The 20,697-nt window shown below is 35.4% G+C and overlaps 1 protein-coding gene across 1 annotated transcript; it reads left to right on the forward strand.

The window, feature by feature from the left end:
- Positions 1-8,051: 8,051 nt before the first annotated feature.
- SmydA-2 (SET and MYND domain containing, arthropod-specific, member 2) lies at positions 8,052-20,398 on the forward strand. Its single transcript, XM_017631690.1, has 4 exons — positions 8,052-8,484; positions 18,776-19,651; positions 19,716-19,977; positions 20,038-20,398. Exons 1-4 carry the CDS (start codon positions 8,341-8,343, stop codon positions 20,346-20,348), a joined length of 1,593 nt encoding a protein of 530 aa, XP_017487179.1. The 5' UTR covers positions 8,052-8,340; the 3' UTR covers positions 20,349-20,398.
- The last annotated feature ends 299 nt before the right edge of the window (positions 20,399-20,697 follow it).

The raw sequence follows: 20,697 nt of genomic DNA on the forward strand, positions 1-20,697 counted from the left end.
GGTAAAAACAACTTTATTCTAAAACTATGACTTATGAATATTAAAAAATAAAAACTGAATTTTTATTGCAAAAAATAAATATCAAGTATCTAGATCTGTACAAAATATTTTGAACTTTTATTTTTTTGATTCAATTTTTTTTCTTAGTTACTTTTCATATCGCTAGCTTAGAGTGAAAAGTTGCTAAGTCCACTTTTTATGAAAACTCATATTTTGACATAGGAGGCTAAAGAAATTGAATACGCATCGTTTCGAAAATTATAAAGGTACTCGTTTTGTTTTTTCCTCATCATAAGCAATAAAAGGAAAAATTGCTAAGTCCAAAATAAGCACCACAAATCCGATAAGGCCAAAATAATACGACATCTTTTAATAAATATCGAATCCTTTTGATTCTTATGGAGTTTTGCTTTGCTTTAAACGCGCAAACTGTTTGATTCAAAGTATTGCGACATAGTTAAAGAAAATGGCTATAGGAAGATTTTTTCCTCTCCTGTAAAATTTTTAAAATGGGACTTAGCAACTTTTCTTTCTAAGCTAGCGATATTTCTTATTTGATTAATAAAAATCTTGTTTCAGATTGAATTTGCGTAAAAATTTCAAAAACAAATTCTTTAATAGGCACATTTTCGGGGGAAACAACCTAAAAAATTAATACTTTTATTACAAAAATTTTACTCGAACTTTTTTCAAAATACAAAATTTAATGGTTTGGCAGCATTCTAGAACTGCGATTTTTCGTTCAAACAATTTTAGATTTTTTTTTCATTTTTGTAAGTTTGTTTTACATAATTTTTAAGCTTACTTTTCATATAAATTTTTACATATATTTCATTTTAATTTTTTTCGAAATCTCGAGCATTGGTAAAAGCTTTGTAAAGAATCATACAAAAAATACACAAAACACAACACATGCAGCATTTGAAAAAAGGGGCCATTGGTGGGCTGCTTTCAAATAAAATATTAAGATAGAAATCAAATGTATCTACTAAAATAAATATAAACTACTGAACGGGTGTATTAAACTATTGAAATGTTGTTTATTGCAAAATAGAGTTGAACTAAAGCAAAAATGCGCTAATTAACTAAATAACTACGAAAGCGAATGTTTATTGAACTGCATATTTATATATGGATTGTTGTGTATAATTGAAGGAATTTATGGAATTTATTGCAGCAGCATTGAGAGCTACTACAAAAAGAAAATTTAATTAGAAAAACATAATAGTTTATTAATTGAACTAAATCCGCACAAATGCGATGCGTAATGAATTGAAGCTTACACAGAAATGCACACCAATGCATATAAATATACATACAAATGTAAAATTGCAACTACATAGAATCGTGTAAATTATATTGATATGAATTATTTAAATAAACAATTTAATTGAGTGTGCAAAGTTACTGTAAAAGCCATTGTTGCTTACAAAAGAGGAATACAAATATCAATACGTGCATTTACAAATTTATATATGTATGTATGTTGATACAAGTATGTACTGCATTCACCAAATAACTAGCTAAAATCGATACACACCTTAATAAATAAACTAAAATTCATTGGAAAAACTACAGGCATGCATACATAAATAAAAAATATTTATTATAGAAAAATTAAATTTGTTAGATACCTACGAAATTATTTTACGCAAATTTTATTTGACATCGATTTCATTTTTAATTTACTTTATTTACAAACACACACGCATACTCATGAATCGATATTTTTTCCGAAAACCTAACGATTTTATTTGTATAATTAATCCTAAATTATATCAAGATAGTAAATAGTTTAGGATTAAGTTGAGTTTTCACCATCCATTTCACCACTCGCCTCCAAATTCACTTCATAAATAGCCAATTTTCTTAATTTTATAATAATAGAATAAATATGTAAATTTAAAGTTATATTTACAACTTTTAATGCCAATTTATTTAAAGAAAATATGTTCGTACAAGCCTATTTACATACATGTAGATATGTATGGTTTCTAGTTAATACATTTACTACTTACATTATGCTAAGTAAGTTCAAATGCTCTGTTAATGTAATTTTTTTCTTCAAACACATAGAAAAAGACTGATTTCCATTTATCAATTTATTGAGAAACGACAAATTTTTAAATATGTACCAATGGAAATACATACAATAAATTATTGAAAGAATTATGAAAAACACAAATTAATTAAGTTTCATTTATTCAAAAATAATGCAGGTAAATTAAGATAATACCTAAAAAAAGCGGTTCCTCTAAGAATTCTGCGGTAGTGCTGCTTTTTTCTGTTATTATTCTTCTTTTGATTTTTCTTTTCTTCTCTTCTTCCGATTCTTCTTCTTCCCTCTCTTTTTTTCTTCTTCNAATTTATTCAAAAATAATGCAGGTAAATTATTATTCTTCTTTTGATTTTTCTTTTCTTCTTTCTTCTCTTCTTCCGATTCTTCTTCTTCCCTCTCTTTTTTTCTTCTTCTTCATAACCTTTTTCTTCTTCTTTTTATTGTTCGTCTTGTTTCCTTTTCTTTTTATTTTAATTTTTCTTCTTTTCCTTTTTGTTCTTCTTCTTCTGATTTTTCTTCTTCCTCATGTTTCTTCCTCTTGATTTTTTCTTCCTTTTCGTCACTATTCTGCTTTCATCTAAAACTTTTTTTTTCTCTTTTAAGTTACTCTTTTCTTCTGCTTTTTGGTTCCCCATTTCCCCTAACTCGTCTGCGTATCCTTCTTCATCTTTTATTTTAACTAGATCGTCCTATCATTTTTCTTTTGGTTTTTCTTTCGTAACTCGTTTTTCTTCCTCCTCAACTTTCGGTCAAATAGTTTTTTAAAGTTCATAAAAGCACTCAATTCTATTTTTCCTCACGTTAACTGGCCTCAGAAAATACCAGAAGAAGGCAGGATCTTGTACTTTATTGCTCCGTTTGAACTTTATATTTTCATTCGAAAATTACTGCTGGCTCTTATCGATCTTCAAGAGGGTAGTGCAGCAGGCCAATGCGATTTGACCGTAGTTAGCCCCTTCAAAAGCTTCCGCAAAAAGCTTTTAAAGCTCATTTTGTGTTAGCCGTGTATTATTTGTCCAATTATTTAAGGCTATTAGCTTATTTTGTATGGAGGACTTACCCAACATAATTATATTGGCTTATGAAAAACTATCTTGGCTTGTATATTGAACAAGAGGCATTGACATTCAGCATCAGAAATTTTCTCCTTCAGCCAATCAGAAAGAGGCAAAAACTTAGTTTGACACTATTTGCAGTCAAACAACTGTCAAAATTAGGCTAACATAGGAAATAAGCTAATTTCGTTTTATTTGACCAAGATTTAACTATTTGCTTGTGATGGTTGAATAGAACATGCCTATTATAAGCGTGTTTTTAGTCGAAAATGGTGTCACACTTATCTTAAAAAATGCATTATCTTCAGTTTTGCATAGAGAACAAGACTCCACCGCGATTGTATTTAAATGAAAACTTAAAAAAGATGAAAAAAGTAAAAATAACCACTCGTGCTCATATACCCCCCTAGTGTGTATGTTACGTATGCGCCCGCAGCACCATATAACGGGTGATTTTTTTGAGGTTAGGATTTTCATGCATTAGTANTTAGTCGAAAATGGTGTCACACTTATCTTAAAAAATGCATTATCTTCAGTTTTGCATAAAGAACAAGACTCCACCGCGATTGTATTTAAATGAAAACTTAAATAAGATGTACTAAAAAGTAAAAATAACCACTCCCCCTAGTGTGTATGTTACGTATGCGCCCGCAGCACCATATACATACATTCAGCTAACACATTTACTCACACGCCTTAAATGAAAAGTCATATAATTTAAAAGTAATTAAATATTGGCGTGGAAGATTTCTACACGATATTCCTTATGCACATTTACATATATTACTTTCTATATTAATTTAAAAATTAATTTCGAGTGTGCCAATAAAAATTGTAAAAGTTTCTCAAATCATAGTCATATTTTACTAAATGTAATTTTTTTTTTAAATTTGGTGGCACACTCTTGAAACTTTACAGATGTGCTGTATTTGGTGTCAACGTCCATTGATGAACATTCTATATGAAATACTCCCAAAGTTATTAAAAAAAAAACAATTTTTTCGAGTGAAGATAAGAAACTGAGTAATTTCGGTACTGTTTCGCCTAAATAACCGTTTTAGAGCTAAACTTGTTTAAATACTTTATTTATTTTATATTGTTTTTGTTTCTGGAACCCAACTAATTAAAATATATGCAAGTGTTTTTTTCCGGCGAGAGAAGGATGTACACTGAAAAAATAAATCGTGAGATTTCCTCATATACGGCTAACGCTGAATAAAAGATCACTCTGCATATTGTTTACTTAGACCAGTCACCATCAAAACCAATCACGACTAAAAAGAAGCCCATGAGTAGAGCTTTTTCAAAGGATTTTAAATTAAGCTTCCTATAGATTGTATTAACATGGGTTTACAGCGGTGATGCTCTACACCAGCGATGGGCAAATAGAGCTTTTACTCTTCACGCGCCTGTACAAAATGTATAGAAAGCTTAAAAGAGCTTTGTCCGCGGGCAAGGAGGTGCCCATCCATGGTTTAGAGCGAAAGCTGTCTCTGGCGTCGCTATGTTATACTCAAAGAAAAAATAAATTTAAGAGATATATTTAAGAAGCTACTCCCGCGGAATATATTTTTGGTCACGACCAATACAATTATTGTCAATTTCGTAGCCAAGCTTTTTTAAGTTCTCAGTATAGTTTATATACTTGACGTCTGCAAAGTAAAAGCTCTTAAGGGCGGGAAGCTATCCTAGACAAGCTGACGTTCTTTGGCAGTCACGAACAAAACCCCCCGGTCGAAGCTGCTTAAAGCAGCATTTTTTTAATAATTTCCTTTCGATCTAAAGCTGAGATCCCACGATTGCCGCAAATGGACCAATCTGGAACAATTTTTATTATGCTGTATTGGAGCACAATAAAAAAATTGTCCCAATCAAATTCTGTACAGTCACACGGTTGCCTCTTTTTATACAATTCTCATTGCCGTAAGTTGGCGAAAAGCAATATAGTGACAATAATTGCCCCAAACTTATCACACGATTGTTCGAGCATGCGGCAATTGTGACCATAAAGTGTTGCGCTGACCTCTAAATTCTGTTTTTTTTCTCTGTTGTGTAAAAATGGCGTATTCTTAATAAAAATAAATAAATCAATTGCATCTGCTTTGTATATTGCGAGCTCATTTTGTTCATATTTGTTGTTGTTTGAAAGCAAGGAAGCAAAAACTTCTGCCCAACGAAAACTCACGCATTTATTTAGAAGTTTGATTGTATAGTTTTTTTATTTTTCGACGATAACTGCAACGTGCTATGTGGAGTTCAAGTTGCAACAGTTTTCTTTTTAATTTTGTTACGTAGAGGTTTTTTTATTCATTACAAGTAAAATTGGTACAAAAGAGTTATGTTTGTTTAAATGAAAGCTGCGAATTTACATAATTTATGTTTGGAATTAAATTTTATAATTATATGTACAGCTCGCAACAAAAGATAGCACCTTAACATTTTGATCAGTCTTGACTCTTTTCTTCTGTTGTTTAATGTTAATTATTTTTTTGCAATTTGGATTTATGCAGTTTTTGTTAGACAATGAGCTATAATTTTATACGAAAATAATGAAGATTAAATAAGTAGAAGAAAAATAGTCAAGACTGGTCAAAATGTTGAGGTTCTACTGCTTTGTCGTGGGCTGTATTGAACTTTTAAGTTTTTTTTTTTAATAAATTTATACTGTCATGGCAGTCCGCCATTTGGTGACATAAAATACCTTTCGTATTCTTCTCGTATGAGTTTTGCTTGTGGTGGTATATATCGTGGCAAATATTCCGTTATCGGACTTCAAGAAAAATTATAATTTCACTACAAATTAAATTAAAAGTTATGTTGCTTCCGAAAACAAGGATATTAATTTCAGTGATTTTTGGACACATAAGGAAGCAAAAAAGTAAATTATTAATAAACAGCCTAAATATTGATGTGTATTGTTCACTTCAATTGCCGCACAAGAATACAATAAATATTGCCGCAATTTTGAAATTTTCATTGCCCCATGATTGCCAATCGAGCTATCACACGAGCTATCACACGATTGCCGCACATGGGCCGTATTTGATTGGGCACAGTAAGCACAATATCGGCCTCTATTGCCGCATGAGTCAATGTATTGTAAAATCACACGATTGGGGCATAAAATGAGGCAATAATTGGTGTATTGCGGCAATCGTGAGATCCCAGCTTAAGTGAGAGAGTCAAAACAAATCAGGCAGGGTATGCTGCTATTCAACGCTGTCTGTAGTTTTATATGGACAGAAAAAGAATAAAAGCTCTCTCTGGCCTTCACTGATCTAACTGCAAGGACGCCTACAAAGTAAAAGCTCTTACCGCCCTACGTTGTTCTACACCAGCTGACCTTTTTTGGTCCAGTTGACCTTTTGGAGCTTCTTAAATCCTTTAGTAAATTTGTTATAGGCGCACATACGGTAAAAGCTCTCTGATGACAGTTGCTCTGTAGGCGTTTCTGTAACGATTTTCTTTCAATCTAACTTAGACAGATTCAAAACAAATCAGGCGGGAGAAGCTATTCAACGCTGTCTGTGGAGTTTTTATGAACGGAGATAGATTAAAAGCTCTCTCCTCTGGACTCCACTGATCTAACTGTACGACAAGGGGCACGAATAATGGCAATTTGTGTTATCCTATAGGTACTCGTAAGAAAAATCAGTTCCTTGCTCTCCACAATTACAGAAACCATACCGCTTAGGCCAATGAGATAGTTGATTGACCTGTGGCACAACCTACGACAAAGACAGTTAACAGTCAAATTATGGGCAAAAGGCAAGAAATGGACAGTTTTCAGATGAGTAACATTTAGCTTGTTGAAATGGAAAAAAACTGTAATCGAATGTTTCCAAAACATCGATTTAACGTTATCTATAACAATCAGAAAAAGGCATTTAACTCAACCTTTTATGGGCCTGCTTCTTCAAATAGTAATAGTAATAGTAATCAGTTCTGCTCTAGCAGGTCTGAGAAAAGTTGCCTCATCCGGCCTTTACGGCTTGGTTACGAAGAAAACTCTCTAATTAATATTTTTCATGTAGATATCACGCTTTTCTTTCAAAGTGATTTGATCGATTCGACTTGCTCATCTTTCAAAACGATATGTTCACATAACGAAAGATTGCAAATATTTCACAATAAATATAAACCAAAATATTCCTCTTCGAAATCTTAAAAAATTTTTTTTTCCCCGAATTGCCACGCCTTCTCTACCAATTAGCCAAAGAAAATAAACGTTTATTTTTTTTATGGTTCAAAGCATAGCGAACAAGCGAACCAGAAAGCTAATGAAAGAACACGAGATGCTATTAATAAAAGTTGAAATAAAAGAAAACAAAGAATATAAATGATAGAGCCGTCCGAGAAGACTTGTACATTAGACCGTACAACCAAGAAAAAAAGAAATAGTTCCTTTGCAAGAGTTGTATGATTTTTGGGGAGCTTTACTTGACCGAAATATGGGTGGTACGTTAGAGTAGTAAGAACTGAGATCTGGTGGGTAAGTCCTGGAACGGGATACCTGCGGTCAATGAACTTTAGTACAGAAAACAAACATTGATATATAAAATTTAAGATCGGGCTCTAAATGTCGAAGATATAAAGAAAATTAAAAAAAAATGTTTCGAAAGAGCCCCGCGAAAATACTTTCGACTCAGGGATGTAAGGCAAACTTGTTTTTTTTCAGTACGGTCTATTGTACAGATTGTATAAATCTGACGCTTTCAAAAAAGGCTTGCCCCTCCGTACTGCCTGCTTAGTGTGTTGTACACCCCTCACCTTCGCTACTCGCGCCGCCTTTTCAAATGACAATACTCAGGGCGCGCACCTTAAGTGCGCTCAGTAGAGCGTTGCATTGCAGCTGTCATTAAAAAGTTCAACTAGAGAATATTTCGGCAGCTGCATTTGTACATTATGTATGTAAATGCGCTTGTACAGTGGATTTTGTAGAAATTTATTGAATTTAGCTGCTCTTCGCTGCCTAGCATTCACAAATTAATTTCATCGACCAGTTGTGGCGCGACTGGCGATTACGCAAACTGAAAATTTCAAAAATCTTAGCAAACTATAGTGTGCGCTTTTATATTAATTTATTATAGATATACACATATAGTATATTTATTGTATATGCTGACATCTGTTTCAAAATTCGCGTGCCGTCTGTTTGGAAAATAATTTAAAAAAAACACATAAATTTTCAAAAGTTCAGTAGAAGCGCGAGGCAAAAAAAAAAGAATGACAAATCCTGGCAAATGCGCAGTTTGTGGAGTGACGGCGGCACAGAAGTGCGGCGGCTGTCGAAATGTGGTCTATTGTGGCAAAGAGCATCAGATCATACACTGGAAGAAGGGTCACAAGGCGGAGTGCAAGTGTTATGAGGTGAATTGCAAGCGATTTTTAAAAGTAATAAACTTATTATTAATAATAATAATATAATAATTTGGCGCTTACACATATGTTAGTATTTGGCCTTTTTGGTATTTTGGTAATAAACTTATTATTAATAATAATAATATAATAATTTGGCGCTTACACATATGTTAGTATTTGGCCGAGCTTCTCCTCCGATTTGTGGCGTGCGCCTTGATGTTGTCACACAAAGCGGAGGGTTCTACAGTTTTACGCCGACTCCGAACGGCGATTGTATTTTTATGAGAAGCTGTTTTTCATGGCAGAAATACACTCGGAGGTTTGCCATTGCCTGCCGAGGGACGGCCGCTGTTAAGAAAAAACTGTTTTTTTTTTATTTTTTGCGATGTTGCTTTGACCAGGGCTTGAACCTAGGCGTTGCGGAGTGGAAGCGCGCACTGCTTACCACTACACCACAGCGGCCGACAACTTCCCACCATGCAAAACATGAGAAATAGGCAACAATCGTCAATGGCAACAAATTGGCGACTCACCGGTTTATTGCTGTGGTGACAAATCGGCAACAACATTTCTTTCATGTCAACTTTGGAATAAATAAGTTATCAAAAATTCCTAAGCTTATAAATTTCGCGTTGATAGTATTATCCAAAATCGTCTAATTTTTACCAGTGACAGAATTGAAAAAAAAGGAAGCCCCATAGAGAAAGAAAGAATTATTTCTGTTTCTATATAAGCTCCAATTTTGTATACAAAAAATGATTGAAGTATTAAAAAGAATACAATTATTGCAAATATCGCCTGAAGCGATAAGAAAATGACTCATTCAGGTAATAAGAAAACGACTCACCCAGGCGAGTTGCCTTCGGCGGACGTTTTAGAGCGACTGGTAATAGGAAATCGACACGATGGCAATATTACCGGCAATAAATTTGTTACCGAGGGCGAAACGTTTTCTTATTGCCGGCAACAAAAATTGTTTGGTGGGTTATTACTGAAAATAAAAAAGTGAACATAACAGGTAAAATAATATCTGAGTTCCAATATACTACATATATACTCGCGTAGAGATAGAAACGAGTGCTCCATAAGTAATTTTTAAGCAAAAACGCAACCGACTCCATTGCGCATACAAAAATGTAGGGGCGTTATTTGCTGCATGATTCAGTAGTCGGAACTAAACCAAATTAGTAATGTACCACTTTTCCGATAAAAATAAATAAAAAATATCGAAAACGGCTCATGTGTTGTAAAGTTATCCTGGAACATAAGTACATAAAAAAATTAAATAAAAAATATAGTCCGCGAATTGATAACCTCCTCCTTTTTTGAAGTCGGTTAAAAATACATAGTATTGTTTAGTCAAAATCACGCGGAATCGATTCAAGGTGTCACAGTAACCCATTAACTACCGATCCATCTTCAGAAACACATTTTTATACATTTCATGAACATGAAATGGTATCATAATTTTGGTCCGATGTTTGTAAGTACCAGAATAAGAAAAGATAGACCCATTAAAATGTATACCTAAAAGATCAGAAGACGGGCTGAGTCGATTTAGCCATGCCCGTCTGTCCGTCTGTCTGTCCGTCTGTTTGTATGCAATATAGTCTCTCAGTTTTCAAGATATCCGGATGAAATTTGGTGGGTGGCTGTATTTTTTTATTGTATTAATCATTTGTCGGAACCGGAAGAATCGGACCACTATAACATATAGCTCCCATACAACTGATTGTTCAGATATGAGATTTTTCGTTATATCCATTATGCAGCTAAGAACATGAAATTTTGCAATACTTCCACCCATTATTATCAGAAAACTTGGAGTGAAAATTACAAAGATCGGGTCACTATAACCTATAGCTCCCATACTACCAATTGTTCAGATATAAGATTTTTCGTTATAACTCCTCCCTTTAAGGAGCTAGTAACATGAAATTTTGCACTGTTGTCACTCAGTATCAAAAGAATACTTTCAATGAAAATGGCGACGATCGGGTCGCTATAACCTTTAGCCTCCATACAACTGATTGTTCAGATACGATATTTTTTGCCATAACTTCTCAATTTATGCAGCTACACATGAAAATTCTCACCATTTTCACTCAATATTAACAGAATATTTGCAGTGAAAACAATAAAGATCGGATCACTATAACATATATCTCCTGATTGTTCAGTTATGAGAATGTTAATTATAACTCCTCGGTTTATGCAGCTAGGAACGTGAAATTTGCCAATACTTCCAACTATTATCAACAGAATTCTTACAGTGAAAATAACAAAGATCGGGTCACTTTTACATATAGCTCCCATACAACTGATTGTTCAGATATGAGATTCTTTGTTATAACTTCTCCATATATGCAGCTAGAAACAGGATATTTCGCACTATTTTCACTCACTATCAACAGATAGTTTACAGTGAAATTACATACTGATCACACAGCAGTGAAAATCACTTAGATTGGTGCTATATAAGGTATATCTTCCATACCTCTAATTGTTTAGATAAGATTTTTTATGTATGTAACTCCTCTATCTATGTGTGCTGTGAATATATAAATTTTTTCAAATAGAGTAATCTGTTAAAGTAAAGTTTTCAGATGTTCATGAAAGGTATGAAGCCTTCGGCATAGCCGAAGACAGCGCTGCTTTTACTTGTTTATAATGGGCTTACGATCGACAGCGTAGTAGAATTATATCAATTAGAATGAAAAAAAAAACTATTTGACAGAAAAAAAAGTTTAACCAAAGTTAAAGTTTAAGCTTCTGGAGGTCAATTATTCTTATTCCCAAACTATTGTTTTTGTTTGTTTTTTTCATAATTTTTAGTATTCTAAAAAAATTTTTATAACTGATTTCTAATGTTTACTTAACTGCTTTTGATGTTATTTTTAGCTAAGATCTAAGTCGGATTATTTGAAAGAGCGAACATTCCCATTTTTTATGGCATCCAATTTCATTCATGGTAACCCAGTTTTCCAAGATCTTGGTGACGGTTTCTGGCTCTATCTCTATCGGCTTGCTTGGTATTCGCCTTAAGTATCTGAATCGTTAATAGATTGTTCGCATAGCATCGGTCCTTCACGGCACCCTACAATGAAAGTCGAATAGTGTCAAATCGCAGCTCCGAGGTAGCATTTCAAGCATCATTTTCACAGCAAAATGGGCCAATGATGCCACGGCTCCAAAACTCTCACCAAACTGTCACTCTCTGAGGATGCATTGGCTTCTCAACGATCACGTGCTAGATTCCCGATGATGGTTAAGATGATTTTTCAAACAAATTCGTTGTCCATTTCGAGCTGCAAAGGTTTACATTATTTCTCAACGTTGTTTCAGGATAAAGCGATTCATTTCCCGCGGGGATACGATATTAGGTTTGTTCGTCGAAAATCCAGCAAGAATTATATAAAACTCAAAATATCAGAGAGTAAGAAAAAATTCGTTCAAATCTCTCTCATTTGAGAAACTTGCAAATGCTGGTGTCCACGGTTGCATTTCAAATTCAAATGTTTATAGAATTTTTAAAATTCTTTCAGATGGACAAAAACAGGACATACATGTATATTTCTTGTTGTTCTGACTTTCTTTAACATACATTTCAATTTCATTATCGTACTAGCTGTCGGGTTTCTTAAATCGACTTTGGTTGCAATTGCACTCCGATTGCGAATACAATTTTTTTCAGCCGAATTAAGTTCAAATCATTGGAATTACCTAATTAATTATATCAACAAGTATTTTCTTTATTTTTTTCATAAAAAAATCGCTTGTTTATAAATTTTTAAATTTAATGATCTTATTTATTCAAGTTATCGTAGACAAAAATGCAACCATGCGCCACAATCACATGTTGTTTGTGGCAAATTTTTTTCCAGCAAGAATTTGCAACTTCTCCAAGAGAACTGTCACTTTGTTCTCATAATTTTTGAGTGTTGGATAATTTTTTGGTCTGCACGAACGCGATTTGGGCAAAAATCATGGTAATTCGCACAAATTCGTACAAATATTTTGCCTGACGAACAAACCTATTGTCTCTCTGTCAAGATTTCAGGGGGAAAGAGCTATCACTGTCAAAACAACATACATGTGAATAAAAAAACACCATATGGACAACCATTTACTAGAAAATTTACACATTGATAGTTTTTTGATTTTTCTCTTAAATTTAAATCTTTCCTCCCATCATGTAATATTTCCAAATGAAAAAATAATAATTTGTTCATTCTTCAAATTACTGCAAATTATCGTTCAATCGAGCACACAAACGAACTCGTATGCAATTAAAATTAGACATTAATTTATATCCTCTTCTCTCTGCTATTTTCTTAGGTGGAGCCACCCTTTTCGGTAAGCCAAATTGCTTTGATTTAGATTTTCTTGGCAAATAATCAAAATTCTGTCGCTACAAAGAAGGTGATTAACCTGCAGGTGGTCCGATCAGTTCATCGCTCTGTCGTTCCCTCATTCATACTACTGCAACAAGACATTTGGGAAATCACACAAAAAAAAATAAATAGGAAATAATGTACAACCAAGAACGTACATACTATACATAGGCCCCTATTGCGAGTGTCGACTGGCAGTAGAATAGAAATTTGTCGATCGAGTCGATCATCTTTTATTTTGCTATTGTGTAACTTGATCGATAAAAATGTATACTATTGTGAATGGTTGACTGAATTGTAAACAGCTGTTTGTTGTTTACATTTGTTTCTTTAGTCTTTCATTTACATCATTTTTAAAATAATTGCTTTTATTATAAAATTTAAAAAATGGATACGGTTGAAATATGGTTTAGTGATGAGGAAGATGATGTGGAAGCTAATAGATTAGTAGAGTTGGCTAAAGCAAGGAGGGAATTGCGAGATTCGTCGGATCCCTTGGAGTTGGAAGATGAAGTGTATGTATATATGTGAATTTTATGAATAGAAGTTGCGTTCCGGATGCTTCACGGTTTGTAGGTTTTACAGGATTTGCAGGAAAAGCTGTTTTCCTCATTAATAAACTTTATGGAAGTTTAAGAAATACGGTACGGTTTAGCTATTTGTACAATGATGTTGGGTATTTGTGTCCAAACGCGTGACCCGAGATTAAAAACTTTAACATACAAGTGTAGTGAAAGAATTAAACTTTAATTTAATATAGAGATTTCAAATTTCCAAGCACTAGTTAATTAATAAATTATGCAGTTGCTTGTAAACTTTGATGTTGGTTCTGCGCAAAAACACTGTGGATGACGTAGCCGGAGTTATATGCACAAGATATATTGCATATCTTACACAATAGAAGCGGAGCTTCGGCCCCTATTCTTTCCGAAAATTCCTTTGCCTATGTCCTCATTCTCTTGCATCAGCTCGACCAACCGCGCAAGTTGCCTTTTGTTGCTTACAATTTTTGATCTGTAATTCAGACACATACATACATATGTATATTTCACAATTTTTTACAACTTCCAGTTTAATTGACTTACTTTTTATCCATATAGTAACACTTTCTTATGTAAATTTTATAAACGAAAACTCCAACGACTAAAAAACAGCAATAGAAGGATGAGTGATTAAAAAGTATTCACAGTCGCTAATTGAGCGATTAAGCGACACCCACAATAGCATCGATAATCGATAATCGCTTAATAGTCGTTTATTTACTGCCAGTCGACACTCCCAATAGGGGTGATAGTACATATGTAGCTAGAAAGTAAACAAGCTGCAAATTTTCAATGTTGTTTACATACATATATGTATTTAGTAATGGGACGAAATGGTATTGAAACGTTTGAGTAAATATTGTTTGTTTACATGACAGTGAGCTAAGACAGGTAACAGGTAGTTGCGAAAGATTCTAAAAGAGACACATTTTACATACACATTACTGTAAAAAACTAATTACCCTTTTGTTTGACTAAAAATCGAGAAGGGCTCAAACATTTTTTTACCACATTTCAGATGTAATTTTCTTCGCTTCTGTAATCAAACTCACAGTCCTAATAGAGTTTATCCCAGCATACCACAATTTGGTAGTTTATGTAGACTATAATATGGATGTAATATCAGACTCTGGATAGCAGCGTCTCGGTATCACTATTTTGAATATAAAAGTTTGACTGCCATAGAAGCCAATGACATTGCCTGCCAAAGTTCTATTATTATCTACTATCCTAGCTGGTTTCTCGCACCGTGCGCAGGTTCAAATTAGTCACGTCCAGTTTATCACTTATTCAACCCTTTAACACCTTTGTTTATCTATCTCTGGATCATCGTTTCAATCTAGCTTGTATAGGTTAGGCTGAAGTGACTGCATAAGCCCATAAGTATGAGCTCGTTGTGATATCATGCTTATCTGTGAAACCCTCATGTTCAAACCATCGTGTGGATTCAGCGGTACCCAATGATTGCCGTATTCCTACCCTATGACGGTTAAACCCTCAAAACATTCTGTACCCATGGGCTTTCATCTTCTATTACACAGTGCGGGGCGTTCACATAACAGTTTCCGCAAAGTTTCTGGCCCTACTTCATTTCTGTAGAACTCGTTATAGGATACCTCCAACGTATCTGCGTGGTTTCCAATGACAATATGACCGTGGCTAAGTTCCTTCTACCCAGCATTAGGACAACTTCCGACTGTTCAAGTTCCATTCCGGCCAAATGAGTTTGGTCTTGTTGCAAGGTGAGGCTTGCCCATCTACCACTTGCTGATTTAAGAGATAGATCCCTTGCAGGTAGCGATCGACATGCCTAAATCCTTTCAGGACTGCGAAAGTGGAACGGATATGCCCTCTCTTGCAAGTTCATCAGCCTTCTCATTGTCTGGTATTTTTCGGTGCTGAGAAGACTCCACCGTCCCTGTAGAAGTGGAATGAACAATTTTCTTCAAGAGTCCCCCTTCACCAAAACTCTATATCTGGAATGGAAATTTATACCTCTTTGCAATAATTACAGGCATCCTTACTGGACACTATAGATTAAGAGGCAATCTACACAAGCCTGGAATCTGGTCGATCGATTTCAGTCATTTCTGCGATTCAGCTCAGAGGACACCATCTCACATGCTTCTGGAGTATGATGCCATAGCGAGGCGACGAATGAACAGCATAGGCTCAATGTGCCAGAGAGAGAGCACATACACTCCAAAGGATGTCCTGGACTTCCTGGAATCCTTGGGATTAACTGATATATTGTGATGAGTGGAGGGCACAATACTAGGTCACGATCATACGTCTTTCGAATAGGTGTCTTTCTATCTATCTACCTCTTTCCAATGTTTAGATGTTAGGGTCAATATTTTTTAGAATTGAGGTGTGCCGACCCTGAGGGACTCTCCAGTCGGCTAATTGCCACAGCCTTTAGGCAGTGTTACCTCGAATTGTTTCTTAATTCTTACGCTTTTTGGTGTCTTCGGTCTTTCTGTATGGGACCTGCGTCTAACAAAGAGTGGTAAACTAATTAAATTCTCTCTGTTTTGTACGAATTTTTAGTATAAAGACGACGTATTCAAAAGTTATCGAGTCAAGGTAGTTTCCAAAAGAGTAAATAAAAAATAAACTCCATTCTTTTTAGGCCTTGTGTAGAAGTAAAAGACACTGATGCTTTGGTTTGCTGCATTTCCGAATAGGGGGCATTTCCATACTCAAATCAAAAGGCTCAAATCAAAAGGCAAGATACCTAATTTGAGGCAACGATTGGCTATAGGAGTTCTAGAATGTTCATTTGGGAAATAGCAGCAACTATTATTCGCTTTATCTTCACACTGGCACTATTGGCGGTGTTTATGCCAGATCCTAAGTAAACTAAGTCCCTACCTACTTTAAAATTACCAACATTGACGTATGTCCCAATACGCGGAGACTTTTTATGTGTTTCAAGGAGGTACTTTACCTTGTCCTCGTTCACCGCTAGATCAACCTCGGTAGCTTCTTTTTCGAAGCTGCAAAATACTGCGCTGACATCCCTGGGTTTTAGGTGACCGATGTCAATATCGTCTGCATACGCCAGCAGCATTGTTATTTTGCTATATATGGTGTCGCTGCGATTCAGATTGGCACCCCTAATAATGCTTTCCACCATCAGATTGAAAAAATCGGATGAGAGTGAATCGCCTTGTCTAAAACCTCGTTTGGCCCCAAACGGCGCGGAGGTTCTTTCCAATTTGGATGGAGCTGAAAGTTTTGCTCAACGTCACCCTACGCAGCAGTTTTGGTTTTGCCGGGATCACCAATTTAGACATGGCGTCGTGCAGACAGCTTCTCATCAGGCTATCAAACTCAGCTTTGGAGTCGACAAAAAGATAATGTGTATCGATTTGCATATCGATTGTCTTCTCAGGCCTGTGAATATTTGGTCAATGGTGGACTTACCAGGTCTGAAGCCACACTAATAAGATCCTATCAGTTGGCTCGTGTCTTTTACACAGTATAGTCGACAGGACCTTGATGCAATATTGAGAAGGCTTATTCCGTGATAATTGGCGCAAACGGCGGGATCCCTTTTATTGTGGATTGGGAAAAGTACACTGAGATTCCAATCTTCGGTCAAGTATTCATCAGACCGCCGGCTTTGAACAGCTCAGTCGCTATACCGTCGGCCGCTTATTGCTGTTCTCACTTCGTACTGGTCAAGTGGAGGAACCAGAGCTGCGTCCCTATTAGGGATGCCAAAATATCAGGAAAATTGGGATCCCGGGATTTCGGGATATTTTTTAGGTAATCCCGGGATCCCGAGATTTATCACAGGATTCAAATTGAGTCATAAATTTTATGAATATGAGTAAAAATTCAATATCTGAAAGCATTTAAACATGCCATTAAATAAAACTATTTAAAATTTACGATAAACTGATTGTTAAACTCGTATATCGCTAACTTAGAGTGAAAAGTTGCTAACTTCACTTTTAATGAAAAATCATATTTTGATATAGGAGGCTAGATAAATTAAAATTGCATCGTTTCGAAAAGGGTAAAGGTCCTTGTTTTATGTGTTCTCGTTTATATTCAATGAAAGGATAATTTGCTAAGGTCAAAAAAAGCTCCGAAAATTCGATAATTCCAAAAAAGTTCGAAATCTTTTAATAAATATCGCATCCCTCCGATTCGTATGGAGTTTTGCTTTGCTTTAAACAGGCAAAATGTTGTATACCAAGTTTTGCGAAATACTTGAAGAAAATGGCTATACGAAGTTTTTTCCTCTCCTGCACAATTTTTAAATTGGGACATAGCAACTTTGCACTCTACGCTAGCGATATTTATTAAATCAGACAAATTTTAAAGTAAAACATTTTTTTAATTGTATTTAAAAAACCATGTGATTGAGGAACGTATACATCACAAATAATAATGTAAATACCAGGTACTTTTGAAAGTGACGATTAATAAAAAAAAAACATAAAACAAAAATATACAAAAACGATTTCTCTAAACATGTTTATCCTACTCTATAAAGAAATGGTGAATGGAGAATTTTTTGCCATATTTTTCGCAATTTACTAGAAATTTTGAGGGTGTACGAGTCAAACGGATCTCAGAATCGGATTCAGCGGGTCGAAATACATGTTGGTAGTTGGGTCTGGTTAAAAACACAAACCCCTTTTTTGCCGGTGTTGTTATTATTGCACTTAAAATGTTTTCGTAAGAGCAGCAAAGCATTCAAAGCGGAGTCTTCTAAGCTTGACCTGCAGTTTTTACACACAAAACCTACTGATGAAAAACATATTTCGCCATCAACGCTTTTAGGCTGAACTCTCAAAAGGTAGACATAATCCATTTGAAGATAATGACCCCTATCTCCTCCATTACAAAATATCTGAACTTCTTTTTCCAGCACGTCGGTCAAATTATAAGTTTTTCGATTTGAGGATCTTTTGAGTAGATTGATCTAAAAAATTATCTAACTTTCCTTAAAACTCTCTGTTTCGTTTACATTAGCGACGCTATGACTGCAATTTAAAAGTACAGTTTCAAGCTTTTTGTTAATTGCAGTCAAAACGGCATTTTACAAAAATCATACTTCAAAATTCATAAACAAATTCTTACTATCAATTCGATATTTCAAAATTTTCGAGATCCCGGGATTTATGCAAGCAAATCCCGGGATTTCCAGGATGTCAAAAACCCCGGGATTCCGGTATCCCGGGATTGGCATCCCTAGTCCCTATACATTGGTTCCGGTTGAAAGGTTAAACTTGTACTTTTAACGTTCTTGGTTTTTATTTTTCGTGGATTTGTTATACGTTCATCAATTATATCATATCTCGTTCATCAATTACATCATATCTCTGTCATCTTTTCATTTTCTAGGTCGCTATAAATGACATACTAGGACGTCATTTGCGCGCCACACGCGACATTAGAAAAGGGGAAATTTTCCTACGCGAAAAACCCTTCATCTACGGACCTAAGGTAGCTAGCGCACCTGTCTGCCTGGGATGCCATCGTACATTAACCGCTCCTGAACCGCCGCAAAAGAATTATTACAAGTGCACGCGCTGCACATGGCCCATGTGTGGTCCGCATTGCGAGCGCTCATTGCAGCATGTTGACGAGTGCGAAATCATGGCGGCACGAAAGTTCAATTCCAAAATAGATTACTATTCCTCTAAGCACCAGACGGGTAAGAAGGAGTCGGCATATTGCGTCATTCTACCACTACGTTGTATACTTCTACATAATAAAAACCCGGAAGCATTTGCACGCTTCGCACAACTGGAAGATCATCTCAGTGAACGCGTCAATACGCCACTCTACAATATACTCAGCGCCAATTTGTTGACTTTTATCAAAACAATAATGGGCTTCAGTGAATGGAGCGATGAGGATGTATTGCGTGTGGCAGCGCGTTTAGACACAAACGCTTTTGAGATACGCCAACCAGCGACTGGGCAGAAACTGCGCGCTGTCTACGCAAATGCGGCGATGATCTCACACGATTGCATTTCCAATGCGCGTCACACTTTTGACGAGCAGATGCAGATACTCTTTATAGCGAAACAAAATATAGCGAAGGGTGAAATTATTGCAACTTCGTATACGCAGCCGCTGAAATGTACGCTCATGCGTCGTCAACATTTGCAGTTGGCAAAATGTTTCGATTGTATATGTACGCGCTGCAAGGATCCTGAAGAGTTGGGCACATTTGCGGGCGCCATATTATGCAGAAAATGCAAAGTAGGTAAGGTGAGTGGTATTGGCTATCAGTTGTTAAGTTTACTCGATAAAAGCGTACATACATATATTATAGATAATATCGACAGATCCGCTGGACAACGGTGCCTTGTGGAAGTGCCAGCTTTGTCCACATGAAATTCCTGCTAAGCAAGTCAATTGGGGTAACAACGCCATGGTGAAGGAAATCGAGTCGTTGAATAAGACTTCACCGCGTGCGCTTGAGGAGTTCATACATCGCTATCGCGACACGTTGCACGAGAAAAACACGCACGTGTTGCAAGTAAAGTATGCGCTGACGCAGCTGTATGGCAACGCACCCGGTTTCCTAATGCACGGTATGTTAATTTATCCAGGAAATTGAAAAAAAGTATCACCAGTTGGTGACTCCTTTCTAGAAATGACTGACGGTGCAGTGAAGCGAAAAGTGGAACTTTGTCAAGAGCTGCTGGAAGTGGCCGATATACTGGACGGTGGCTGGAGCATATTCCGTGGTAATTTACTGCTCGATTTGCAGGAAGCATTGGTAGTGCAAGCAAAACGTGAATTCAAAAGTGGCTTATTGACGAAAGCGAATGTGCAGGAGAAGCTCGCAGAGGCAATGGAGTTGCTGAAGGAAGCTGTGGAAATAATGAAACTCGAACCTGATATGCAAGAGGTTTTAAAGGAGCGTACACAGCAGTTAGCCGATGAATTAGATATGGATTAAATTATGGAGTTGAGATGCTTAAGCAATAACTTTAATATAAAAGTGTTTAAGAAATAGAGTTCCGGGGAATAATTTGGTTTGTTGCTCTAGAAATAATTTTAGTTTGGCTTTGGGAAGAGAATTTCGATCTGAGAATATCTTTATTAAATTCACAAAGTAAAGTTTTGTCAGAGAGTGTTTATTAAAAATAAAATTGGTATCAACTTGAAACATTAAACCTTAATTCAAACGACTCTAAAGCATCAAAAGACTTTGTACTCAGATTACTTACTTGAATAGAAAGTGTGGTCCTTTGGAAAATAGGTCTTTTGAGATTTAAGTAAATGGCAGATTCAAGTATTTTCAATTA

This window comes from Rhagoletis zephyria, unplaced genomic scaffold, assembly GCF_001687245.7.
Source record: "Rhagoletis zephyria isolate East Lansing unplaced genomic scaffold, Rhagoletis_zephyria_1.1 Rzeph_scaffold_09105, whole genome shotgun sequence".
In the NCBI taxonomy this organism is placed as follows: domain Eukaryota; kingdom Metazoa; phylum Arthropoda; class Insecta; order Diptera; family Tephritidae; genus Rhagoletis; species Rhagoletis zephyria.

What these genes read in the sequence shown, in the direction of transcription:
- SmydA-2 (XM_017631690.1), top strand. Translation starts at nt 8,341, where the DNA reads ATGACAAATCCTGGCAAATGCGCAGTTTGTGGAGTGACGGCGGCACAG. An exon ending in GAAAATGCAAAGTAGGTAAG is followed by an intron (nt 19,652 to 19,715) that starts GTGAGTGGTATT and finishes CATATATTATAG; the next exon opens with ATAATATCGACAGATCCGCT. An exon ending in ACCCGGTTTCCTAATGCACG is followed by an intron (nt 19,978 to 20,037) that starts GTATGTTAATTT and finishes ACTCCTTTCTAG; the next exon opens with AAATGACTGACGGTGCAGTG.